The sequence below is a fragment of the Oncorhynchus gorbuscha genome, linkage group LG02, assembly GCF_021184085.1.
Source record: "Oncorhynchus gorbuscha isolate QuinsamMale2020 ecotype Even-year linkage group LG02, OgorEven_v1.0, whole genome shotgun sequence".
Classification (NCBI taxonomy): domain Eukaryota; kingdom Metazoa; phylum Chordata; class Actinopteri; order Salmoniformes; family Salmonidae; genus Oncorhynchus; species Oncorhynchus gorbuscha.
The window spans coordinates 98,871,759-98,895,452 of NC_060174.1; the positions used below are offsets into that span (position 1 = coordinate 98,871,759).

The window sequence follows — 23,694 nt, forward strand, 5'->3', positions numbered from 1 at the left end:
TGAGGGGAACGGCACCTCAGTACCTCCAGGCTCTGATCAGGCCCTACACCCAAACAAGGGCACTGCGTTCATCCACCTCTGGCCTGCTCGCCTCCCTACCACTGAGGAAGTACAGCTCCCGCTCAGCCCAGTCAAAACTGTTCGCTGCCCTGGCCCCCCAATGGTGGAACAAACTCCCTCACGACGCCAGGACAGCGGAGTCAATCACCACCTTCCGGAGACACCTGAAACCCCACCTCTTTAAGGAATACCTAGGATAGGATAAGTAATCTCTCTCACCCCACCCCCCCTAAGTTTTAGATGCACTATTGTTAAGTGACTGTCCCACTGGATGTCATAAGGTGAATGCACCAATTTGTAAGTCGCTCTGGATAAGAGCATCTGCTAAATGACTTAAATGTAAATGTAAATGCTACCACAATGTGAAGCTCTTGGTACAGATGGAGTGCTGCCAATCAGTTAACTGCAGCTTCTTCAGGCCAATGCGCAGCTTCAAGGTGAAAGACTTCCACATTCTCTCGGCCAAAGGCCTGAAGCCGGACCCAAACAAAGTCAGAGCAATCGTCAACATGCCAAACTCGTCCGATGCAAAAGGAGTGTAGCGTCTCATCGGCTTCGCAAATTATCTTGCAAAGTTCATGCCACACCTATCGGCAGTCCATGAGCATCTGCGCCGGTTGCTGGACAAAGACACACCATGGCACTGGCTACCCAAACAAGAGGCCGTGGTGCAGGAGATTACATCTCTGGCTTCATCCATGGTAGTGTTGCACTACTATGACATTACGAAGCCTGACTCCAGCCAAAGTGGACTTGGATGCTGACATGCACGAAAGCAAGCCCGATGAGAAAGTGCCTCAGCATCGTCTTCTCCTGCCAGTGCTTACATCACTACTTATATGGCCGAGAGCTGGTCAACGCTGAAACTGACCACAAACCACTCATTGCCATATTCAGTAAACCTCTCCTCAAGGCGTTCAAGAGGCTTCAAAGCATACTCCTTACTCTACAAAACTACAGCATGAAGGTCGTCAGGACCAGAGATGTACATCAGCGACACACTGAGCAGGGCAAAAGCACAACTTAAAAGCCACTCATCTGTTTGCTACAGCAGGAACAAAATGGTCATTATCCCCAAATCACTACATCCAAAGATCAATCAAATGTATTTATAATGCCCTTTTTACATCAGCTGATGTCACAAAGTGCTGTACAGAAACCCAGCCTAAAATGCCAAACAGCAAGCAATGCAGAAGCACGGTGGCTTGGAAAAACTCCCTAGTAAGGCCGGAACCTAGGAAGAAACCTAGAGAGGAACCAGGCTCGAATACACTCCAGTCACGTTTGAGGTGACGCATGTTATCGCCAGGCACATGAAACATTATACTGGCCAACATGCATGCAGAAATTAAAGACGTTCTCAGCAGCTGTACAACATTCAACAAGTACGCTCATAAACAGCAAAAGGAAACCATGATGTCATATGAACTGCCCACAAGAGCCTGGCAAATCATCAGCATGGACTTAGTCCTTTTGTCTGTGACTGAATATCTTCTCATTGTTGATCACTACTCTGACTTTTAGGAAATTTAACTGCTCCCTGACTTGTCTGCAGAGACGGTCATAAAGCACTGAAAGGTGCAGTTTGCAAGGCAAGGCCAATCTGACAAGGTCATCATGGACAATGGCCCACAATTCACTGCACAGTTCAAGCATTTTGCCTCAGAATGGGAGTTTGACCATGTGACCTCACCTCCAAGGCACCCAAAGGCAGCTGTCAAGATTGCAAAAAACATCTTATGCAAAACCTTGCATGACAGCAACGACCCCTGATAGAAACCTGTTACCCAAGGCCTTGCGTGACAGCGACGACCCCTGATAAAAACCTGTTACCCAAGGCCTTGCGTGACAGCGACGACCCCTGATAGAAACCTGTTACCCAAGGCCTTGCGTGACAGCGACGACCCCTGATAGAAACCTGTTACCCAAGGCCTTGCGTGACAGCGACGACCCCTGATAGAAACCTGTTACCCAAGGCCTTGCGTGACAGCGACGACCCCTGATAAAATCCTGTTACCCAAGGCCTTGCGTGACAGCGACGACCCCTGATAGAAACCTGTTACCCAAGGCCTTGCGTGACAGCAACGACCCCTGATAGAAACCTGTTACCCAAGGCCTTGCGTGACAGCGACGACCCCTGATAAAAACCTGTTACCCAAGGCCTTGCGTGACAGCGACGACCCCTGATAGAAACCTGTTACCCAAGGCCTTGCGTGACAGCGACGACCCCTGATAAAAACCTGTTACCCAAGGCCTTGCGTGACAGCGACGACCCCTGATAGAAACCTGGTACCCAAGGCCTTGCGTGACAGCGACGACCCCTGATAAAAACCTGTTACCCAAGGCCTTGCGTGACAGCGACGACCCCTGATAGAAACCTGTTACCCAAGGCCTTGCGTGACAGCGACGACCCCTGATAGAAACCTGTTACCCAAGGCCTTGCGTGACAGCGACGACCCCTGATAGAAACCTGTTACCCAAGGCCTTGCGTGACAGCGACGACCCGATAGAAACCTGTTACCCAAGGCCTTGCGTGACTGCGACGACCCCTGATAGAAACCTGTTACCCCAAGGCCTTGCGTGACTGCGACGACCCCTGATAGAAACCTGTTACCCAAGGCCTTGCGTGACTGCGACGACCCCTGATAGAAACCTGTTACCCAAGGCCTTGCGTGACAGCGACGACCCCTGATAAAAACCTATTACCCAAGGCCTTGCGTGACAGCGACGACCGCTGGAAAGCCATCTTACAGTGGAGGACCACAGTCTGAAAGCACCACCCCAGCTGTCCAAACTACAATCCCCATAGCTAACAAGCTACTTGAGTCCTGTGTCATGGTTGGCGCCACAGAAAGCAACTCGCTAAGTGCTTCTACGACCGGACTGCTCGAGACCTACCAGAGCTGGAGGTGAAACGATAAGGATGAAACCTCTGCCGGGAGACAACACAGGACTTTGGAGGCTGGGAACATGCCTACAGAGAGTTGCACCATGTTCTTACCCGATGGATGTTGGTGGCTCCCTCTATCATTGTAGTCGGGTGGATCTGCACATAGCAGAGCAGACAACAAACCAGAACACGCCATACACTCACCTAGGTGAGCTGGATCATAGTCCAGGCAAGGGGCGCAGAATTGAGAAATGAGCCAACTGAAGGTGAGGCTTCTATCCCACCAAGCTCTCCAGCTCGTGGCCCTAATCCTACCCCTGTGAGAGACCACACTTACTCACGGGTGGGTAGGCTGTGTAAACCACCGGACAGGCTCACTCTGTAATCGGGGATACCATTTTATGTCTGTGTCCAGTATGAAGAAAGTTCAAGGTAGTTTTGTGTCTGGAATTTACTCATGGCCTCTAGTTTGTGTGTCAAATTAGAAACAAAAGTTCCCAATCTATGCTTCAGTTATTTGACCATGTCAAGGGGAATAACAGCTTCGCTTTGAACCCCAAATAAGTAAATGGTATACTGAAAGTGATCAATATATTGTTTTGGGATGATTTACAAATAGCCTGGCTGACGCGAACCACGTGACTACTCGAGAGCTGGTGTCAACCAGACTATTACAAATAAGCTTCCTTTGCACAATGAATTATCGATCTCAAATGCCTTAGTGCTATCAATCAGGCTATGATCATCTGAAAATACTGTAAGCCATCTGCCTAGCTATACAACGAAAAGTTTTACTTGGATGGTTACAATTACACAGTGTAGTTCTGTAATTTCACGATTTAATAAACATCACTATAACTAAAACGCTACATTATATTTATGTATATACAGTTTGGGAAATATTCCGAAAGCATTTCACAACTGATGATACATCAAGTGTAATTTTTGGGAGCTATAATCAAACTGTATGGTTAGGTTAAAAATCTGATTTAGACTTTGTGGCTGTGCCAACTAGTGAACACTCTGCAGAGCTGCATCCAGAACAAGATTCGTGACGAAAAACGCTAAACTGCAAAGAATTTCCTGACCAGGACCGAAACAGGTTGGTAGAGAATACAGCGAAACCGACACACCTGCTAAACTTCATAATAACACACATACCTGGGTGATCGACGTTGAAGGCATCTGCGAATCCTTGCGTCGCTCAGGTATGATGCACCTTCTTATTTTTAACTCAAACTGAATAAAAACAAAACCGTTTCCCCTCAATTCAAATATTAAATAAATCGACAAACGGTTTTCGAGGGAAAAAAACACAGCTAATAGGCTTCCCGTATAGTTACTGGCTACATTTAACAGCCACACAGGAAAGTCTGACAGGTAATAGAATTCCAGCCCAACCAATGAACAGATGAGTGGGCGGAGCTTTCTGAATATTAGTCCTTTTATTAAATATTCCTTTTACAAATTGATTGCAAGTCATGAAGTATGACTTAGAATTCTACTATCTTATTTCAAATAACTTATTCAAACATTAAGGGGAGTTAGTTTAGATGTTCTTTATCTCCAACCCATATAAATAGGTTATAAAAGCTAATGGTTTTATGAAATGTCTATGGGATGTTTGTACAAAAAGCAACAACTGCAGGTTTCTTACACACCATAACAAAAGACCAACTGTAGTCAAGGTTTCAAGTTTTAATGTTGCGTGCACAAGTACAGTCAAATGCCTTTCTTGCTAGCTCTAAACCCAACAATGTAGTAATCAGTATTACTAAAAATAACATAAGGTAGAACAAAAACACACAAAAAATAAGAAGAACATGGGGAAGTAAGTAAGATATTTACAGGGTCAGTTCCAATACAATATTTACAATGTGCAGAGATACTGGAGTGGTAGAGGTACAGAGCCTTCAGAATGTATTCATACATACCCCATGACTTATTCCACATTTTGTTGTGTTACAGCCTGAATTCAAATTTGATTAAATAGATTTTTTTCTTTCAACTCATCTATCTGCACACAATACTCTATAATGACGAAGTGAAACCATTTGTTGAAAATGAAATAGACATATCTCACTCACATAAGTATTCCCACCAGTCTCAATAGATGTTAGAATCACCTTTGGCAACGATTAGACTTTATGGGTAAGTCTCTAAGAGCTTCGCACACCAAGATTGTACAATATTTGCATATTATTTTTTACAATTATTCAAGCTCTGTCAAGTTAGTTGTTGACCATTGCTAGACAGCCATGTTCAAGTCTTGCCATACATTTTCAAGCATATTTGAATCAAAACTGTACCAGGCCACTCAGGAGCATTCAATGTCATCTTGGTAAGCAACTCCAGAGTATATTTGGCCTTGTGTTTTAGGTTATTGTCCTGCTGTTGGATTCAGCACATAAAGTTAATTTCCTTGCCACATTTTTTTACAGTTTTACTTTAGTGCAAAAATGATGTACGTTTTGGAATAGTATTATTCCGTACAGGCTTCCTTCTTTTCACTGTCATTTAGGTTAATATTGTGGAATAACTACAGTAGTAACTACAGTTACTATTATCACAGACATTAAACTCTGTAACTGTTTTAAAGTCACCATTGGCTTCATGGTGAAACCCCTGAGCGGTTTCCTGAGGTAGTCATTCAGAAATCACTATTATTGCACACAGAGTGAGTCCATGCAACTTATATGGCTTAAGAAATATTCTACTCCTGAACTTATTTAGGTTTGCCATAAGAAAAGGGTTGAATTCTTATTTATTCAAGACATTTCAGTTTATAATTTTTCATTCATTTGTAAACATTTAATTCCATGACATTATGGGTTATTGTGTGTAGACCAGTGACACAAATTCTCAATTTAAACTATTTTAAATTCAGGCTGTAAAACAACAAAATGTGAAAAGAGTCAAGAGGTGTGAATACTTTCTGAAGGCACTGTAGAAATGTATAGGGGTCATTTAATTTAACTTTTATTTAACTAGGCAAGTCAGTTAAGAACATTGTTATTTATAATGATGTAAGATAAGGTGAATAGGCATCAGGATATATGATAAACAGAGTAGCAGCAGCATATAGGATGATTGTATATGTGTGTATTCAGTATAAATGTGTGTGTAGGTTATGTGTGTGTCTGTGTGCGTGAGTGTGTAGAATCCTGGGAGTGTGCATAAAGACAGCGCAAGAAATACAATACAAGGGTCAACTCAGATAGTCTGTGTAGACATTTTGTTAGCTATTTAGCAGTCTTATGGCTTGGGGATAGAAGCTGTTCAGGAATCTGTTGGTGTCCGACTTGAGGCACCGGTACCACTTGCAGTTCTATGGCTTGGGTGGCTGGAGTCTAACGATTTTCCGGCCTTCCTTTCACACAACCTGATATAGAGGTCCTGGATGGCACGGAGCACAGCCCCATTGATGTACTGGGAAATGTGAACATAGAATCTGAACATCAGCGTCTATTCCCGTGGCACAAATGGGTTACTGTTTACCAACCAGAGAAATGTGGGTTGAAAGTTTATTATTTTAAGAGCTTTTGTACACTAGAGCTATACAAACCACTGTGAATACTTTCAGTAATGCACAACCAACACCTCTCATTCAAAAGACATCTCAGATCCATTTCAAAAGGGAAACAGCTTTCTCACATGCAGTAGAGATGTTTTTTTCTTTTGATCAACTGTACATCTCACGCCAACTTCCATTCAATCTGATCAACAATATACATTTAATGGATTTACATGTCTCCATATCAAATACAGAACATACATTAGCACTTGATTCTAAAGACATTGATGATGATAATGATGATAATGACAGAATGGTGAGCAGGAGACATGGCATACAATACAGTAACACAAATGATTGATATGGTTCAAAGACTTGTGTCATCGCTTACATTTTGGAAGAAAGCTCACAGATGTTCACAAATGTGCATATCCATCTTAAATGACACAGATGCATCAAAAAAAATGTTTAACTGTAGTAACAATTCTCCCTAAATGAATTGTTTTATATACAATTTGTACAAATTTCTATTTAAATAGCAACATGCAAGTGTTACGTCTCTCTATTTAATTTCATAACATTTTATTTTACCCTGGATGTCTTCAAGTTATAACTAATTATACTGACCATATTTAAATGTAACAAAACCCATACTACGATATCTTCTACACAAAATAGAAAGGGGCAGAAAAACTAATAAATATGAGTGAAAGACTTACGAGAAGTGTTAAAATGATCCCAATCATCTTTTGTACATCTAAATATATTGAACAAGCCTTGAAGCTGTACTTAAAAGTGTACCAGTGTATGAAAACATAGGAGTGGCTACACGAGCACGCACACCCAGAGGAATATCTATGAGAAAAGTGGCCTCCAGCTTAAGGTATAAAATGGCTTCATAAAGCCATCCATGTTTGGTTACTAAAACAGAGCTATATATACACATATACCAGTAACTCAGTGGACAAGCATGATGCACAAGCTAAAAGCATTGGACATTTGTCAAACCAAACAGGTTTTGACCGACAGTTAAAAACAAGAGCGGAAATTCCTGATTTCAAACTAAAAGCCCAAAAATGATTTAAAGATTTTAGTTTAAAAAAAAATCCTGCATAGATAAAAACAATCTTCCTCTACTCTTTGAGTGTAAGAAGAAATAACAGTTTTCCCCAAATGAAAGACAAGGGAGCCAATGAGGGGGAAAAGGTACTAGTGTTTCCAGCATTTGTATTCTGTAAGTGGGCTAATAAGAAAAGTCCTTCACAATACAATACCACTTATGAATTAAGTACATTTTCCTGTTCAAAATCACTTATGTCCACATTTGCCTTGCTGACAATACAAAATAACAGAAGAACAAGTAAATATTAGGCCAGTTTACCACTACATTAGGCCAGTTTACCACTACATTAGCGCAATTTGTTATATTATATAACCTGTACCATAAATATATAGACCATAGATTACTTAAGTTTTGTAGTACACAAATTACTATTATACTATGTAGAGAACCCAGTAATCACCTTTAAACATTTAAATATTAAATTTTCATATACAATAGAAATACTTTGCATCTCATAGCTCTTTCAACCCCGTTTTCAATCATTTTAATCTGAAAGTTTGAACAGCACTTTGAACAGAGCAACTGCTTGGTACATAAATAAAATCTATATTGGCCATGTATTTTTCGACTGAAATATAACACTCATGTAATCTGTGTATGGCTAATGAGCACCACCAAAGTGTATGCTACATCAATTATTAGAGGAATTGTTAATTGTGGTCTTAAAATGAGAGTGCATTTGTCATTCCTTGCACTAACTTCCTGCTTTCACTGGGCAACTTTTGCAGAAACTATACAAATAATTACACTGTGTTCCAAGGATAACATTTGCCATAACAACCACACCCTGCTGTGCCTTAAAAAAATACACTAACAGCAACCCTTTCCAGTACAGATCTATAAGGAATAAAAGGAACAATAACACCTTGTTTAGAAATGAACATCTCGCAGGGCAATTCATAGGAAGAACTCATTGACAGATAAGAAATATATTGTGGTGCTTCAGAACGATGAAAGTAACTTAAACAAAATCAATTGAATGGTGTATCACAGGCTAACACCAATATGGTCAGCCGCAAGCTACCTCTTCTTCAATGGCAACTGTTAGAGTAATGTGTGTATGTGTTAGGGATATCTGTCAGGCAAACCAAGCTCTCGTCACTTTACACACCATCAGTGCAGCCTTCAACCCACTGATCACAGCTTGAGTCCAGTACTATTCCAAAATCATGTTTGGAAGCTTAAAATTATTATTTAAAATATCTGGCTGGATCTACATTTCAACGTATGGTATATTCTAGTTCCCTGTATATCTGATACAAGGCACAAAAAAGATAAGAGACAGACCTTAGTTTTAAAGCACCTTTGGTTTGAGGGAGGTACTTTGGTAAAAATAATAACACATTAAAAGCCAAATGTGAATAATGTGCTTATAGCCTATAGAATAAAATGTATTTAGTGTGTTTCATATACAATAATTCAACAAAGGCATTGGGCCAAATAGAAAAATGGCTAGCCTTTGCACAATCCAAAGATATGACAAAGGAAAACGCTGATAGTGGATATAGCTAGAATGTACCAATAGATCTGGGCAGTTGGAATCCTCCTCCGTGTCGGACAGTCGTAGGTGCAAAGATGCTCCATATCGCTCAGTGTTTTTGGCAAGCTGGTGTAGAAAATGGACACAGTGTTATAGATATGTCTGAGGCAGATAAGTTCACATGTGCATGGAGGGGCAGCGGTGCGTTGCGGTGGGGTGGACGGTGTGTGTGTGGAGTGTAGTGTCCTTCAGGGAATGAGCTTAGCGTCCAGCCGTAGCCAGTGTAGGCCCTGCCGCGTGAAGCGCACCAGTTCAGTCATGCTGCTGGTGTTGAAGATCAAAGGGCCCATCACCTTGTCCAACTCCGCAAAGAACTCTACAAAACAGACAGGAGACATAACACGTGAGCAAGGTAAACACTTAAGAGACCTCTAGCCCAGGAATGGCTTGCCACGTCAACACATCCAGAACGAGTTTCATTTAGATTATGGATTAATCCTGGAGCCTAATATAACATCATAAACAAGCAGTAGATAGGATATTCATACCTTGGAAGTTGGACTAACACCCCCATATACATTCCATAGGAAAGAAGGAGACCCCCCCCCCGCTAGAAGAGAGCAAACGAGTCAGGTACCTTTCTGCTCTTTAGACAGCTGCTCTGCTTGGTCCCACACCTCAGTGGCGAACAGGAAGTTGGAGGTGACCTGGACGTAGCTGGCAGCCATCTGGTGGATGCGCTGGGGGATTGTTACAGAGGAGCTGCCGCTGGATGTGCCTGACGAGTAGCTACCAGCACTACCTGGGGACAGCTTGGGAGAGACTGGCGAGGGCATGCCTGCCGCTTTACTGGGAGACAGCGAGAGATAGATGGCTGGTAAGCGGGGGAATCGCAACCGCTCAAAACGAGATGATTCAGCATAACGTCTAGACCATTAATTGACAAGTGAAATACATTTAAGAAGACTGTTAGTCTCAAGGCAGCATACAACTAATGAAATGTCTTACCTTCCCATTCCAGGAGAGGGAGCTTGGGTGTTGCTCAAGGAATTCTGAAAAACAAATTGAAATGCAGAACAAAACATTTGCCATTTGTTAAACAAATAAATATAAGCAATGCAAATTGACTATCATTCTTCTCATCCATACAACACTTCATTCAAGGAACACACATTTCAAGTGACAATGTCACAATTCCTATGAACTTGCACCAAGGAAAATAAATTACCTTCAGATGCTCTGTGAGTGTTTTAGAGTATTTCAGTGCACTCTCTTTTCTCAGCTTGAACAGTCGCAGGTAGAGGAGGGACTGGCAACGCAAGCTGGAGTGGCAGGGACAGATGGATGAATGAGCATAAGCAGTGACTCAATGAGCAGGGGAACATCGACGCTCCAGTCCAGACACTCTAAATGGAATCTATCAAGCTATGAGTCAGGACACCTACCACAACACAGCTAGCCGTTTGTCTGCTGACGTAGCGTCTGGGGCCATGTAGCTCTTTAACTTCATAGTGTACCTGAAAGCACACACACAACGAGAGACCTTAAAGACCGGTTCCCAGCATTCTAAGGTTTCATAATAATAATAATAATAACATTAATACTGTAAATTCCGTGAATAATTTGTCCATTTATGCAATGCTGGGTCTATGGTGTCTATGAAATGTAATTGCTACCATGAAGATATTTGCTATTTGATACTGAAATGATGTCGTTAAAACATGTTGTAGAGAAGTTTGTTCTTACTTGATGAGCTCCACGGTCTCGGCATACATGGGGAAGGGGGACTTAGCCTCCTGGGCACTCTTCTCCAGTGCATTTCCACACTCGATAAAGGACACCACAGCATCCAGGTAGTACACAGCCTTCTCAAACCGGTCCATCTGCACACAGGAACACATTATGAAAACGGTCTCTTAAGCAACTGATTCCCTCTCACTCAAATTTGGGACAGTTAGTAGCAAGGGGAATGCTTCATTACCAGTGCTTGTGATGAAATTAAAATGTTGGTTGTCTTGAAATATCATTATGTAGATTTCAAAAATGTTTAACGGGTTCCCTGGATAGTGTAGAATAGGACGAGGCCGCATCCAGTCCCCCAATAAGGGCAGTGAGATGCACTTAGGCATCTGATGATAATCCCCAGGGTGCACTATTGATACCAAGTGTGGACAATTATAACTACTCTATCTGCTCCACTTTCAGTAGCCAGAGGAGCCAATAAGATGATGTAAAAGCATTACACAGTAAAACCATTGTAACTGTTCTGATTTCAGAGCGTGTGCAAAATAATGACTAAATTCCCAAGCTTTTCGTGGAAAAACAGTAAGCATACTCTTGGTTTCACATAACAGCTAACATACTGTACACATATGCAATCATTTCTTACCAGAGCATCTGCGTTGTGTTTCAGTTTCTTGGCCTCTTGTAAGTAGTGATCGGCAGAGTGAATCCTGAAACAAAACAGGTTCGCCCGTCAGCTTTTGCAATTATTTCCTGTACTTTGAAAAATTACATAAAAACTAAGTACTCCCCCCCCTAACTATTCCAATAGACTCTACGAACTACACAGCAATATATAGGCGGGGGGGTGACGATACTAGGCCATGTTAAGCGGCCTGTTTTATTTACACAGGCCCATCCCAGGGGCTTCACATCAAAGGCAACCCTATAACTAAAACTCTACACACTGGCTAACTGCAGGTTATCCACAGTGGAGAGGAGGCGGCTCTTCTTACCTGTCCTCAAACACCAATTTTGACCTCAGGGACTTTGAGCCGTCCGAGGAGAGTGGTGGCACAGCAACTTGGTTATCAGAGCCCTTTGAGGATTTCTCCTGCAGAGACAACAAAAAAAGTTCATAATCCTATAAGGGATATTTTATATGACCATATAACAAATCATGCAGTGGTGAAAGTGGTGAGCTACAAATGTCATATTTGTGTCCTTCCCAAATGTATTTGGAGGGCATGGCAGTGGGTGGACATTTTGTGCGAGATTTGAGCCAGCTTAATACTCAGTTCAGCTGGTAACGGGCACTCAGTGACATGTACGCACGTTTGTATAAAAATGGTGTCTAGTAGAGCAAGACAGTGGGACAGACAGCTAGACTAGACTGACACACAGACCTTTCCCTCCCGGGTGCTCTTGGCCTGCTTGTCCCCGCCTTTTGTGTGTTTGGAAGTGGAGCTGCTCTTGGTGCTGTGGCCTCCCTCCTTGCCGCTGCTGGCCCCGCTGGACAGGGAGGTGGATGACTGGCTGACCGTCCGCTTGCGGCTCTGATGCTCTGCCTTGGGCGTCCTCTGCAGCCCTCCTGACCCTGATATGGAGGGAGAGGGCACCGGCTCCTCCTTCACCTTGGCGTCCATGACCCTCTTAGACCTGGTGTGGGTGTTTATCAATGATTCCATTCAATGTTCACAATGTTGGAGTTTAAAATTTAACAACGTGATGTTTTGTTTGGATGAAAATACTCACTCTTTGCTGCTGGTCTTGTGGTGAGATGAGGATTTGTCTTCAAGTCTGGACTTCTTGCTATCAGACTTGGTGTTCTCGTCTTCATTCTAAGTTGATTAACAGAGGAGAGGAAAGGATGATTTATTGTGGGTGCATTTGAAAGGCTGTAAAATAGATAGATATGGTACTAGACTGGGTATCAGCTGAACATGTAGTATCACATCACTCTTCAAACTGCAGCTTATAAACTGCAGGAAGACAGCAAAAAAATAATTGACATTCAAGCTTAACGTACCCTGTCATAGCAATCTTTTTCACCAATTTGCATAGTAAACCAAAGTCAAGTCCAAACATGACATGAATAGCAGTGTGCTGTGGCAGGACATACCTTGTGTTTCCTCTTGCCCTTACTGGAGATCCTCTCAGAGGGTAGCTTCTGGAAGTCCTTGCTGTCTCTGTCCACGGAGCAGTCCCTCTCTACTTTGGGCTCTACTAGGTCTTTGTAAGGCCGTCCAGGGACACGGGAGAGCAGGGTCAGGTCAATCTTCACCATGAGCCCCTGCTGCTGCCTGACGGGGAAGCGGTCGTCTGGGTCGCTGAGAGGAGAGAGCAGCTCTTTCTCTTCCATAGGCGAGAACACACACACTGGAGTCCTGATGCTCTCTGTGTACTTGGGCGTCTGCGACAACGAGGGAATGCTGTCGTTCTCCTCTGATTCTGAGGAGGAAGAGTCCGTGTCCACAAACTTCCTGGACTTCTTGATGGGCGCCTTGCTCTTGCGCTTGTCAACAGCCGGTCTGGGTGAGGACTTGGGCTCCTTCTTGATGTTGGGTTTGCGGGAGCCTTTAGTGGCGGCTTTGGGCCGATGGGGAGGGATCTCTGGAGCAGGTTCACTCTCCACCCTTAGCCCCCCTTTAGGCTCCTCCACCACAGGGGGCTTCTCAGACTTTTTGGGCTGTTTTTTACCCACCGTCCTGCGCTGGCCTGCGCCACCCTCGCTCTGAGCCGGGGATTTCTGCCGGCCACGGCCGCTCTCGGAACCCTTCTGTGCTGCTCTTAGGTCTCTGCTAGGTGTGGGCACCCCTGAGTCCTTAGACCCTCCCTGCCCGCTGTATCCCCGGCCTGAGCTCTGGTCCCGCCCCTCCTTTTTGTACTTGGTGGGTACATTATTGTCCACTGGGGAAGCCGGAGAGAACTGCTTAGCTTTCTTGAACCAGTTGTCCAACTGCCATTTATTGGCGGTGGCTGGTTCAGGCTGTGAGGAGAAGTGTGGAGATAAGACTAGGATCTACAAAAGCATATTCTACACTCCTCAACAGGTCAGCTGCAAGAAGATAATTGTACTGAGCAGGAACAATTGTCATTGGTTATTATTATTAATAATGATAGGTCAAAGGTAAGAGAGTAGTTAAGGGTCTGAGCAGGCTTACCTCTGGTGATGCAGGGCGAGGTGGCTCATTGGCCTCGCTGTCCGTGGAACTGCTCTCGCTCTCACTGTCTGACCCAGAGCTGCTCTCTGAGCCACTGTGACTGCTCGAGTCGTCCCGCGAGTGCTCTGCTCCTTCGCTGTTATTACTGTTGTTACTGTGGGACAGAGACACGCAGTTAGATAGTGGACAGCAAGCTGGGGCTGTTCTTGTGAAGGCATCATCAGTTAGTAGTTACACATTAAAATAGTTAGCTATTCTTCTAGCATTTCTTTTCAGTTCTGAGTGGGGAGAATCATATCAACAATGGGAGCTCCAATGGGTCTCAGTCTGAGAAGCCACTACCTTGCCGATGCGTTTCTGGAAGCGTTTTTGGCCGAGTCATGTTCTCCATCACTGTCCTCATCACTGCTGAGCTTCAGGTCATCCTCCAGCAGAACATTACTGGAACATTACAATGCCGTGTATGTTACACATTAACACAAAGTATGGCTTCTTAATCACACAAACAACTATTGGGAGAACTAAGCAATACGGCTCCTATTCTGTGTCCCTCAATGCTTGCGAGTCTATGTCAAAGGCATGAAAAGACAAAGTGCTTGGAGGGAGAAACTGTCACCTGTCTGGATCATTAAGCAGCTGGCAGCTAACCATAATGTTCAGGGAGAAGGGGGAGGGACACTCACTTGGCCTGATCCGCGTCGCATGGTGCTGCCTTGGACTGGTGGCTGCTCAACGTTTTGGTTTGTCTCTCTGGAGGTGAGGAAGGGTGAGATGAGAACTCTTGAACATTACAACAATGGTGAAATCAACCTGTATCCACAGGTTCAAGATGCGAGAGACTTATCTTGTATGTAAAGTCCTGGGCAATACTTACTGTGTGTGCCTGGAAAACTTGCATGCTGGGTGTCCTAAATGTGAGACATGGTCAAGAAATGTTTAGATTATACAGAGACATAAGTCCAATAAACTACACTGTTCAATTATATTACAAAACAGCTGTTTATTGATTGTGCTATAGTGTTAAACTATTTACCATTTATGTATAGAGCATTCCAATATACACCCCCCCCCCCTCACCCAAAAGAAATCCATGAAAAATATTGATTTTACTTATTGTACCAATGACTTGGGCAAAAATAGTGCCGGCTGAATTCAGATCTTTGCAAGAGATGGAAATTCTCATATTTGAATAATCCTCAACCTCTGTACGTCACTAAGGCCTGCTCTGCAGTCTGACCTTGGAAGGGAATGAAAACTTTGAAGGCTCCGTTTTACAGGGGGTGTGGATGGCTGTCAAAGGAGGGGGCCAGGACTGAGTCATTTCCTGGAGGTAAAAATAGAAAAGGTAAAAGTGAAGACCTTAATGACTGGGTGAAAAAAAACTTGCATTTCTTAAAATACATGTTATCATCTGAAAAACATACTTACCTTTAAAATCTCATCAACACAATTAGCATCCCCAGTCATGGGACCCTACAAATAACAAAGATCATACCACTGTAAGAAAAGTTTTTAAAAAACGGCTTGTAAATCAACAACTGTTAGTGTGTCATCTTTCATCTTGTAAATTATTACGTGGCATGCTAACATAATTACATTGTAAATAAACAAGTTTTATTCTGTAGAATGTTCTACTCAGTCTAGTTCTGTGTTTTTACCTCAACAGGCTGCGAGGGAATCTTGAGCTTAGAGAGCGAGGCCTTGCCGTTAGACTTCATCTCCCCCATGGTGCTGCTGTGGGACTGGCCGCTGTACATCTCTGACGAGGTCTTGGGCTCCACCGTCTCCTGGCCATCCATGGGGCGCACATAGGCTGTGGGCTTCTGTAGCATGGAGCTGGGCTTGGACATAAGTGAAGGGGGGAAGGCCTGGCTGGAGTGCGGGCCGCTGGGGAAGGATGTGTGCACACGCGATGGGGAGTCCCAGTTGGCCTCGCGCTCGCGCGGGGACTTGGAGCGGTAGCGCTCTTTGCCGTGGTGCTCAGCGCCCAGTGAACGGGAGTGACTGGAGCTCAGGGAGCCCTTGGCTGGGCTGGACGTGTGGGACTTTGAGTGTTCTGAGCCATGCTTACTAGACTTCTTGTGTTCCCGCTCGTGTCTTTGGCTACTCCTGCTACCGCTGTGGCTGCCCTGGAGGCTGGATCTCTTGGAGGACTGGGAGGACGAGGTGCTGGCCGCTGGGCCTACTGGAGTCCATTTACTGTTCTGGCCACTGCCTCGCTGCTCCCCAAATAGAGACTGGCCCGACTTCTCCTCGGAGGATGAGCCTGAGGGTTTGCCACCGAGTTTTGGAATTGTGTCTCCGATAGGTTCCTTCATCTCGTCGTAGTTTCCAAGCATACTCTGGATACGACTGGACAGTTTATCTTCTTTGCTGGACTGCACAGACAAAAACAGAGAGAGCGAAAGAGAGAGGATCACCTTCAGGACAGCAGTTAAGGCCTTGAATTCATTTACGTAGTCAAATACAGTGCCTTTGGAAAGTATTCAGACCCTTTGACTTTTCCACATTTTGTTAGATTATAGCCTTATTCTAAAATGTATTTGTTGTTTCTCCTCATCAAGCTACACACACAACACCCAATAATGACAAAGCAAAAACAGGTTTAGAATTTTGTTTTACTAATTTATATAAAAATATCACATTTACCTAAGTATTCAGACCCTTTCCTCAGTACTTTGTTGAAGTACCTTTGGCAGCGATTATAGCCACAAGGCTTCTTGGGTATGACGCTATAAGCTTGGCACACCTGTATTTGGCAAGTGTCTCCCATTCTTCTCTGAAGATCCTCTCAAGCTCTGTCAAGTTGGATGGGGAGTGTTGCTACACAGCTATTTTCAGGTCTCTTCAGAGACGTTCGATTGGGTCAAGTTTGGGCTCTGGCTGGGCCGCTCAAGGACATTGAGGCTTGTCCCGAAGCCTCTCCTGAGTTGCCTTGGCTGTGTGCTTAGGGTCATTGTTCTGTTGAAAGGTGAACCTTCGCCCCAGTCAGATATTGTGCGCTCTGGAGCAGGTTATCACCAAGGATCTTGCTTCGTTCATCTTTGCCTCCCTGCTGCTGAAAAACATCCCCACAACATGATGCTGCCACCATCATGCTCCACCGTAGGGATGGTGTCAGGTTTCCTCCAGACGTGACGCTTGGCATTCAGGCCAAATAGTTCAATGTTGGTTTCATCAGACCAGAGAATCTTGTTTCTCATGGTCTGCAAGTCTTTAGGTGCCTTTTGGCAAACTCCAAACGGGCTGTCAGGTACCTTTTTACTGAAGAATGGCTTTCGTCTGGCCACTACCATAAAGGCCTGATTGGTGGAGTGCAGGAGAGATGGTTGTCCTTCTGGAAGGTTCTCCAATCTCTGCAGAGGAACCCTGGAGCTCTGTCAGAGTGACCATCAGGTTCTTGGTCACCTCTCACTAAGGCCCTTCTCCCCAGACTGCTCAGCTCTAGGAAGTGTCTTGGTGGTTCCAAACTTCTTCCATTTAAGAATGGAGGCCCCTGTGTTCTTGGGGACCTTCAATGCTGCAGACATTTTTTGGTATCCTTCCCCAGATCTGGGACTCCAATCAAGTTGTAGAAACATCAAAGATGTAAGGCTATATAAATACATTTGATTTGATGATCAATGGAAATAGGGTGCACCAGAGCTCAATTTTGAGTCTCATTCAAAGGGTCTGAATAGTTATGCAAATAAAGCATCTGTTTTTTATTTTTAATACATTTGCAAAAATTTCTAATAAACTGTTTTTGCTTTGTCATTAAGAGGGATGCGTGTAGATTGCTGAGGATTTATTTTTATTTAATACATTTTAGAATAAGGCTTTAACAAAATGTGGAAAAAGTCAAGGGGTCTGAATACTTTCCGAAGGCACTGCACATGAATGAAATATGCTACCCAAATGTATTTTTTGTGGCAAAACAAATTACGAATAACCCTTTTTTTCTTTTGAGGCAAGAGATCCTTCAATGTTTCTTATAACATAAAAAAAACTATTAGCCCTCTAAAAGCTTAATCAATATTGAAGAGAGCCCTATCAACTAATCAAACAAGGGATGATTGGCTTATTCAGCCGCCTCACGACCATTGGGGTCCATCTGCATAGAGAGATAAGGCCTTTCCATGGCTACACTAGAGGTTAATCAATCACTCCCACTACAGATGACAAGAGGTAAACCACAGAGTGTGGCGCATATCCAATTTCATATGGGGGCCCCAAACCAATTCTTTCTGACACATACAAGCTGTGGGGTGAGAAACACAAGCCAATATCTGTAACAGGAAATGTAAGAACACGTGCTACACAGAGCTTGTCTGACATGGATGGAAAGACAGCACTTGTGAGGAAAGGAGAAAAGATCCCATTCACACTAGTGATTGGGGGTTGCCTTGCAATATGTTGTTTGTGTACAATGCTTAAGTGTGCCACCATGCAAGGCCTACACTTTGATAGAAGGGCTTTTGGTAGCAAACAATAAAGCAAAAAAGGTCACATCGAATCTTATCTTTTACAATTCATGCACCAGTTTTAAAACAACATTTACAAAGTGCTCAGGAGATCACTTCAAAAATGATATCATCAGAGAGCAATATACTTCAAAGAGAAAAGCAACAGGCCTAAAGTCACAATGACATTTAAGATCAGCATTTTTCTTCTGACTGGGGAAAGCTGAGCTGCATCTGTTCTAGCAGTGTAAAAATGTAAAACTTCAATGGCAGCTTTGTTAAATGGATCTTTAAAGTAAGAGCCATGGAATTTAGAGGAGGACAAAGTAAACTAATTTTACTTGACCATGAATACTACTGGTCACGACTCATGTCACTTAACTCTCTAGAAAATATCACAAAGCGGCATTCTACTGCCCAGATGAGAAGATGGGAGTTTAAGTTTGCCAGTTGATGTTTCCCATTTCTACATTACATGCCTCATTTTGTAACGTCATGGGTAAACAGTAAACCCAGGGCTCTAAAAACTGAACACAACACGGCTGCCCTGGTTGTCTACGGATGACGGTGGGAGAGCCACTTCCCTGGGTCCTATTCTTAAAATCGGCAAATCAGCTGCTTACTTTTCACTATGTGGGGGCAAAAGACTTGGCTTTCCAGGTAGGACTCACCTTTCCATTTGCTACCTGTCAGGATGCATTCCAAGCCGTCCTTCATGGGTCCTCTAGCTAAGAGAGGAGCCACTAATCTCTGTTTAAATCTGGTTAGTGGCAAAGATTAGACTCAGCCAGAGGCTGAAATAATTGAGTTGGCGGGTTGAGAGCTCTGGCCCACATCAGTGCTCATGGTGAACGTTCATCCCTAAACCAACTTTACTGTTGTTTAGTTCAGTGGTTCCCAACCAGGGGTACTAGGTCTCCTGGGGATACTTGAGAAGAATCATGACACCATAGGCTTACTGGTCAAAATGCACATGGGGGGGTTCTTCAGGGGTACTATGGACAGAACAAAATTAAGTCAGTGGTACAGTAACAGAAAAAGGTTGGGAACCAGTGGTTTAGTTGACTACAGAGGCCTGGTAAGCATCAAAAACAATAAGTGTTTGGTCTACTAATGAACCGCGATATGATAGGGCACTGTGCCATACACGCATCCTACAGATATCAGTATGCAGGTCCCCTTTACATGTGGACTGTTTATTGCCCACAATGACCTTTGATGGGACAAAAGGGGCTAGGGGGTTATGCACTTACCTCAAGCTCTTTTGTGAGAAGGAGTAAGGAAGGAAAGACAAACTAAAAGGGCCTCAGCCAGCGAGGGCAGGAGGGCTCAGCCAGCGAGGGCAGGAGGGCTCAGCCAGCGAGGGCAGGAGGGCTCAGCCAGCGAGGGCAGGACACCTCAGCCAGCGAGGGCAGGACACCTCAGCCAGCGAGGGCAGGACACCTCAGCCAGCGAGGGCAGGACACCTCAGCCAGCGAGGGCAGGACACCTCAGCCAGCGAGGGCAGGACACCTCAGCCAGCGAGGGCAGGACACCTCAGCCAGCGAGGGCAGGACACCTCAGCCAGCGAGGGCAGGACACCTCAGCCAGCGAGGGCAGGACACCTCAGCCAGCGAGGGCAGGCCAGCCAGCGAGGGCAGGACACCTCAGCCAGCGAGGGCAGGACACCTCAGCCAGCGAGGGCAGGACACCTCAGCCAGCAGAGGGCAGGACACCTCAGCCAGCGAGGGCAGGACACCTCAGCCAGCGAGGGCAGGACACCTCAGCCAGCGAGGGCAGGACACCTCAGCCAGCGAGGGCAGGACACCTCAGCCAGCCAGCAGCCAGGGCAGGACACCTCAGCCAGCGAGGGCAGGACACCTCAGCCAGCGAGGGCAGGACACCTCAGCCAGCGAGGGCAGGACACAGCCAGCGAGGGCAGGACACCTCAGCCCAGCAGCCAGCGGGCAGGACACCTCAGCCAGCGAGGGCAGGACACCTCAGCCAGCGAGGGCAGGACACCTCAGCCAGCGAGGGCAGGACACCTCAGCCAGCGAGGGCAGGACACCTCAGCCAGCAGGACACCTCAGCCAGCGAGGGCAGGACACCTCAGCCAGCGAGGGCAGGACACCTCACACACCTCAGCCAGCGAGGGCAGGACACCTCAGCCAGCGAGGGCAGGACACCAGCCAGCCAGCCAGCGAGGGCAGGACACCTCAGCCAGCGAGGGCAGGACACCTCAGCCAGCGAGGGCAGGACACCTCAGCCAGCGAGGGCAGGACACCTCAGCCAGCGAGGGCAGGACACCTCAGCCAGCCAGGCAGCCAGCGGGCAGGACACCTCAGCCAGCGAGGGCAGGACACCTCAGCCAGCGAGGGCAGGGACAGGGCAGGACACCTCAGCCAGCGAGGGCAGGACACCTCAGCCAGCGAGGGCAGGACACCTCAGCCAGCCAGGGCAGGCAGCCAGGGCAGGACACCTCAGCCAGCGCAGGGCCAGGACACCTCAGCCAGCGAGGGCAGGACACCTCAGCCAGCGAGGGCAGGACACCTCAGCCAGCGAGGGCAGGGCAGGACACCTCAGCCAGCGAGGGCAGGACACCTCAGCCAGCGAGGGCAGGACACCTCAGCCAGCCAGCGAGGGCAGGACACCTCAGCCAGCGAGGGCAGGACACCTCAGCCAGCGAGGGCAGGCTCAGCCGAGGGCAGGACACCTCAGCCAGCGAGGGCAGGACACCTCAGCCAGCGAGGGCAGGACACCTCAGCCAGCAGGGCAGGACACCTCAGCCAGCGAGGGCAGGACACCTCAGCCAGCGAGGGCAGGACACCTCAGCCAGCGAGGGCAGGACACCTCAGCCAGCGAGGGCAGGACACCTCAGCCAGCGAGGGCAGGACACCTCAGCCAGCGAGGGCAGGACACCTCAGCCAGCGAGGGCAGGACACCTCAGCCAGCGAGGGCAGGACACCTCAGCCAGCGAGGGCAGGACACCTCAGCCAGCGAGGGCAGGACACCTCAGCCAGCGAGGGCAGGACACCTCAGCCAGCGAGGGCAGGACACCTCAGCCAGCGAGGGCAGGACACCTCAGCCAGCGAGGGCAGGACACCTCAGCCAGCGAGGGCAGGACACACCCAGCCAGCGAGGGCAGGACACCTCAGCCAGCGAGGGCAGGACACCTCAGCCAGCGAGGGCAGGACACCTCAGCCAGCGAGGGCAGGACACCTCAGCCAGCGAGGGCAGGACACCTCAGCCAGCGAGGGCAGGACACCTCAGCCAGCGAGGGCAGGACACCTCAGCCAGCGAGGGCAGGACACCTCAGCCAGCGAGGCCTGAGCCTTAAATTCCCCCTGAGCAGCAAGCAACAGCCTTGGGCCCACATTACCTGCAGCTGATGCAGTTCCCCCAAACAATGCACTTACCTCACTCTCTCCCTGCCACTGTTCAGATATAAAAACAAGTAGGGTCTTCTCTGTTTTAAAAAGAGTTATCAATCAATGAATCCTGCAAATCAATCATAGAATAAAGCGAATACTTAGACTATAGGAGAAACAAAAAGTCTGAACTCCAATAGTTAACTAAATGACAGAAGCAAAACAAAATGAATAACAAAATAAACTTACAACTTTATAAGGTTCAGGAAAGAGAGGGGAGTGAGCTGGAAAGGCCTCTCCTCCCTGCTGGATTTCTTGATTTCTCCTTTCTCTTTCTTTCATACGGAGCACATTCCGGTCTTCACGGTTCATGTTGCTAACAACAGAGACACAGTCACTAAGCGTGGAGAAGAGAAAATGGCAGCTTCCAAATACTTCTGTCTACATGAAAAAACACCAAGTGACACTGCAGAGTACACAAAGAAATACTGACACAACAACTTAGGGGAAGGGCATGTTCCAAATGGCTTAAAAGGGGACTAGAACATCTAAACAAGTCTATAGAGTTATTACAATGATTCATGGTGATCAAAAGGATACCATTTATTATGGTATATGTTGGAACAACTGTGGGACAGAGATAACACAGTTAAGTCAATAGAATGAATGAAATTAGCATTTGAACAGCTAGGCTATCTGCGTACACTGCTTCTTAACTACCCACTTCAATTTTCTACAGTACATAACCCACCCTCAATATATCAAGCCAATAAAAATATACAACAAATCATCATTTCATGTTGTTCATCATTTGTCTTCATCTATAGCAGTATAGTAGATAATATTTCTGATGACATGTGAAAACAAGCTTTTGGCCTTTATACGCAGCAGGTAGCCTTGCAGTTAAGAGCATTGGGCCAGTAACCGATAGGTCTGTTGATGTGCCCTTGAGCAAGGCACTTAACCTTAATCGCTTTGGATAAGAGCGTCTGCTAAATGAAAAAAAAAAAATCTACACTGTATGTGGCCAAAAGACTTTCTGCCAACAGGAACATCAATATAATTTCTACTAATGGCTGGTAAATCATCACTGCAAGAATCCCAGAGAAAATGTGTACACATTCTAATCCTGAGTTCTAAAAAAAAATCCTTCCACGAGAGATAAGGTGTGGCAGGTATCACCTGAACAGTGGGATCTATTAGAGATCTCCATGAAGTTAACTTTAAGGTTAGTTTGTAGTTTCCCAAAAATATGCTCACACTTTGACATACGCAGGCCTACCCTGGCCTCTCTGTTGCAGTGAAGAGCAGAACAATGATTTAAGGAGTGATGACAGTAAGATTACCCTGTCCCCCACCTCCACTCAAAACACAGCACGTGTGCTGTTTAACTGTTTCCTGGTTAGACTAGGCTACATAAGGCCTATGGCAATTCCCTGACTGCTCAATAAACTATACGCTACAGGGTTGAGTAATCACTGAAAGCAGATGGTTTTATACCTTCCATTAACCATACATGTCAGGAACGGGAAGTGTCAAAAGTCATAACTGGTACAGTCATGAAACTGCTTCTGTACAATGGCCACCATTAAAACAAAATGTATACCATTCAGTATCATCAACACATTTGACCCCATCACGTGGCCTTTTAGCGTATGGTCTGAATAATGAGGAACAGGAGATAGGTCAATAAAAACCTAACAACGTTTTCCCAAAGACCTTCAGATAAGGAGCAGGTGTTGCCTAACTAAAATGATTCAGAAAAGGATTCAGAAAATGATGAGGGAATGCTGTCATTAGTATTTATAGATGCATACTACTCATTTACTCAGTGGGACAATGCTGACTGATCAGATATACAAATGTCCTGGCCCTCAGTAAAAGCTCCCTCAATATTCATCCCATTAAATGACCTGCTGTATATTTTGAGGCAAGTGGGGGCTTAAAGAAAA

At 45.6% G+C, this 23,694-nt stretch overlaps 2 protein-coding genes across 6 annotated transcripts in view; both read right to left on the reverse strand.

The window, feature by feature from the left end:
* LOC124014034 (protein Shroom3-like) overlaps window positions 1–4,307 on the reverse strand; it is a 37,799-nt gene extending 33,492 nt beyond the window's left edge. For both annotated transcript variants that reach the window (XM_046328704.1, XM_046328695.1), the window contains exon 1: window positions 4,112–4,307. The gene's annotated coding sequence lies outside the window, so the exon portion shown is untranslated. The remainder of the gene's footprint in view (window positions 1–4,111) is intronic.
* A 3,352-nt stretch (window positions 4,308–7,659) lies between these two features.
* The window catches only part of LOC124014045 (AF4/FMR2 family member 4-like), a 30,302-nt gene continuing 14,267 nt past the window's right edge, over window positions 7,660–23,694 (reverse strand). For all 4 annotated transcript variants that reach the window (XM_046328719.1, XM_046328735.1, XM_046328728.1 and 1 more), the window contains exons 2-20: window positions 21,992–22,118; window positions 15,612–16,331; window positions 15,382–15,426; window positions 15,191–15,277; window positions 14,828–14,861; window positions 14,637–14,703; window positions 14,296–14,394; window positions 13,954–14,107; window positions 12,912–13,778; window positions 12,545–12,630; window positions 12,196–12,448; window positions 11,806–11,903; window positions 11,457–11,520; window positions 10,814–10,950; window positions 10,513–10,584; window positions 10,296–10,389; window positions 10,076–10,119; window positions 9,705–9,916; window positions 7,660–9,443 (exon numbers count right to left, since the gene is read on the reverse strand). In XM_046328719.1, coding sequence (XP_046184675.1) covers window positions 9,316–9,443; window positions 9,705–9,916; window positions 10,076–10,119; window positions 10,296–10,389; window positions 10,513–10,584; window positions 10,814–10,950; window positions 11,457–11,520; window positions 11,806–11,903; window positions 12,196–12,448; window positions 12,545–12,630; window positions 12,912–13,778; window positions 13,954–14,107; window positions 14,296–14,394; window positions 14,637–14,703; window positions 14,828–14,861; window positions 15,191–15,277; window positions 15,382–15,426; window positions 15,612–16,331; window positions 21,992–22,114 — 3,384 coding nt within the window. In that variant the 5' untranslated portion in view covers window positions 22,115–22,118 and the 3' untranslated portion in view covers window positions 7,660–9,315. The remainder of the gene's footprint in view (window positions 9,444–9,704; window positions 9,917–10,075; window positions 10,120–10,295; window positions 10,390–10,512; window positions 10,585–10,813; window positions 10,951–11,456; window positions 11,521–11,805; window positions 11,904–12,195; window positions 12,449–12,544; window positions 12,631–12,911; window positions 13,779–13,953; window positions 14,108–14,295; window positions 14,395–14,636; window positions 14,704–14,827; window positions 14,862–15,190; window positions 15,278–15,381; window positions 15,427–15,611; window positions 16,332–21,991; window positions 22,119–23,694) is intronic.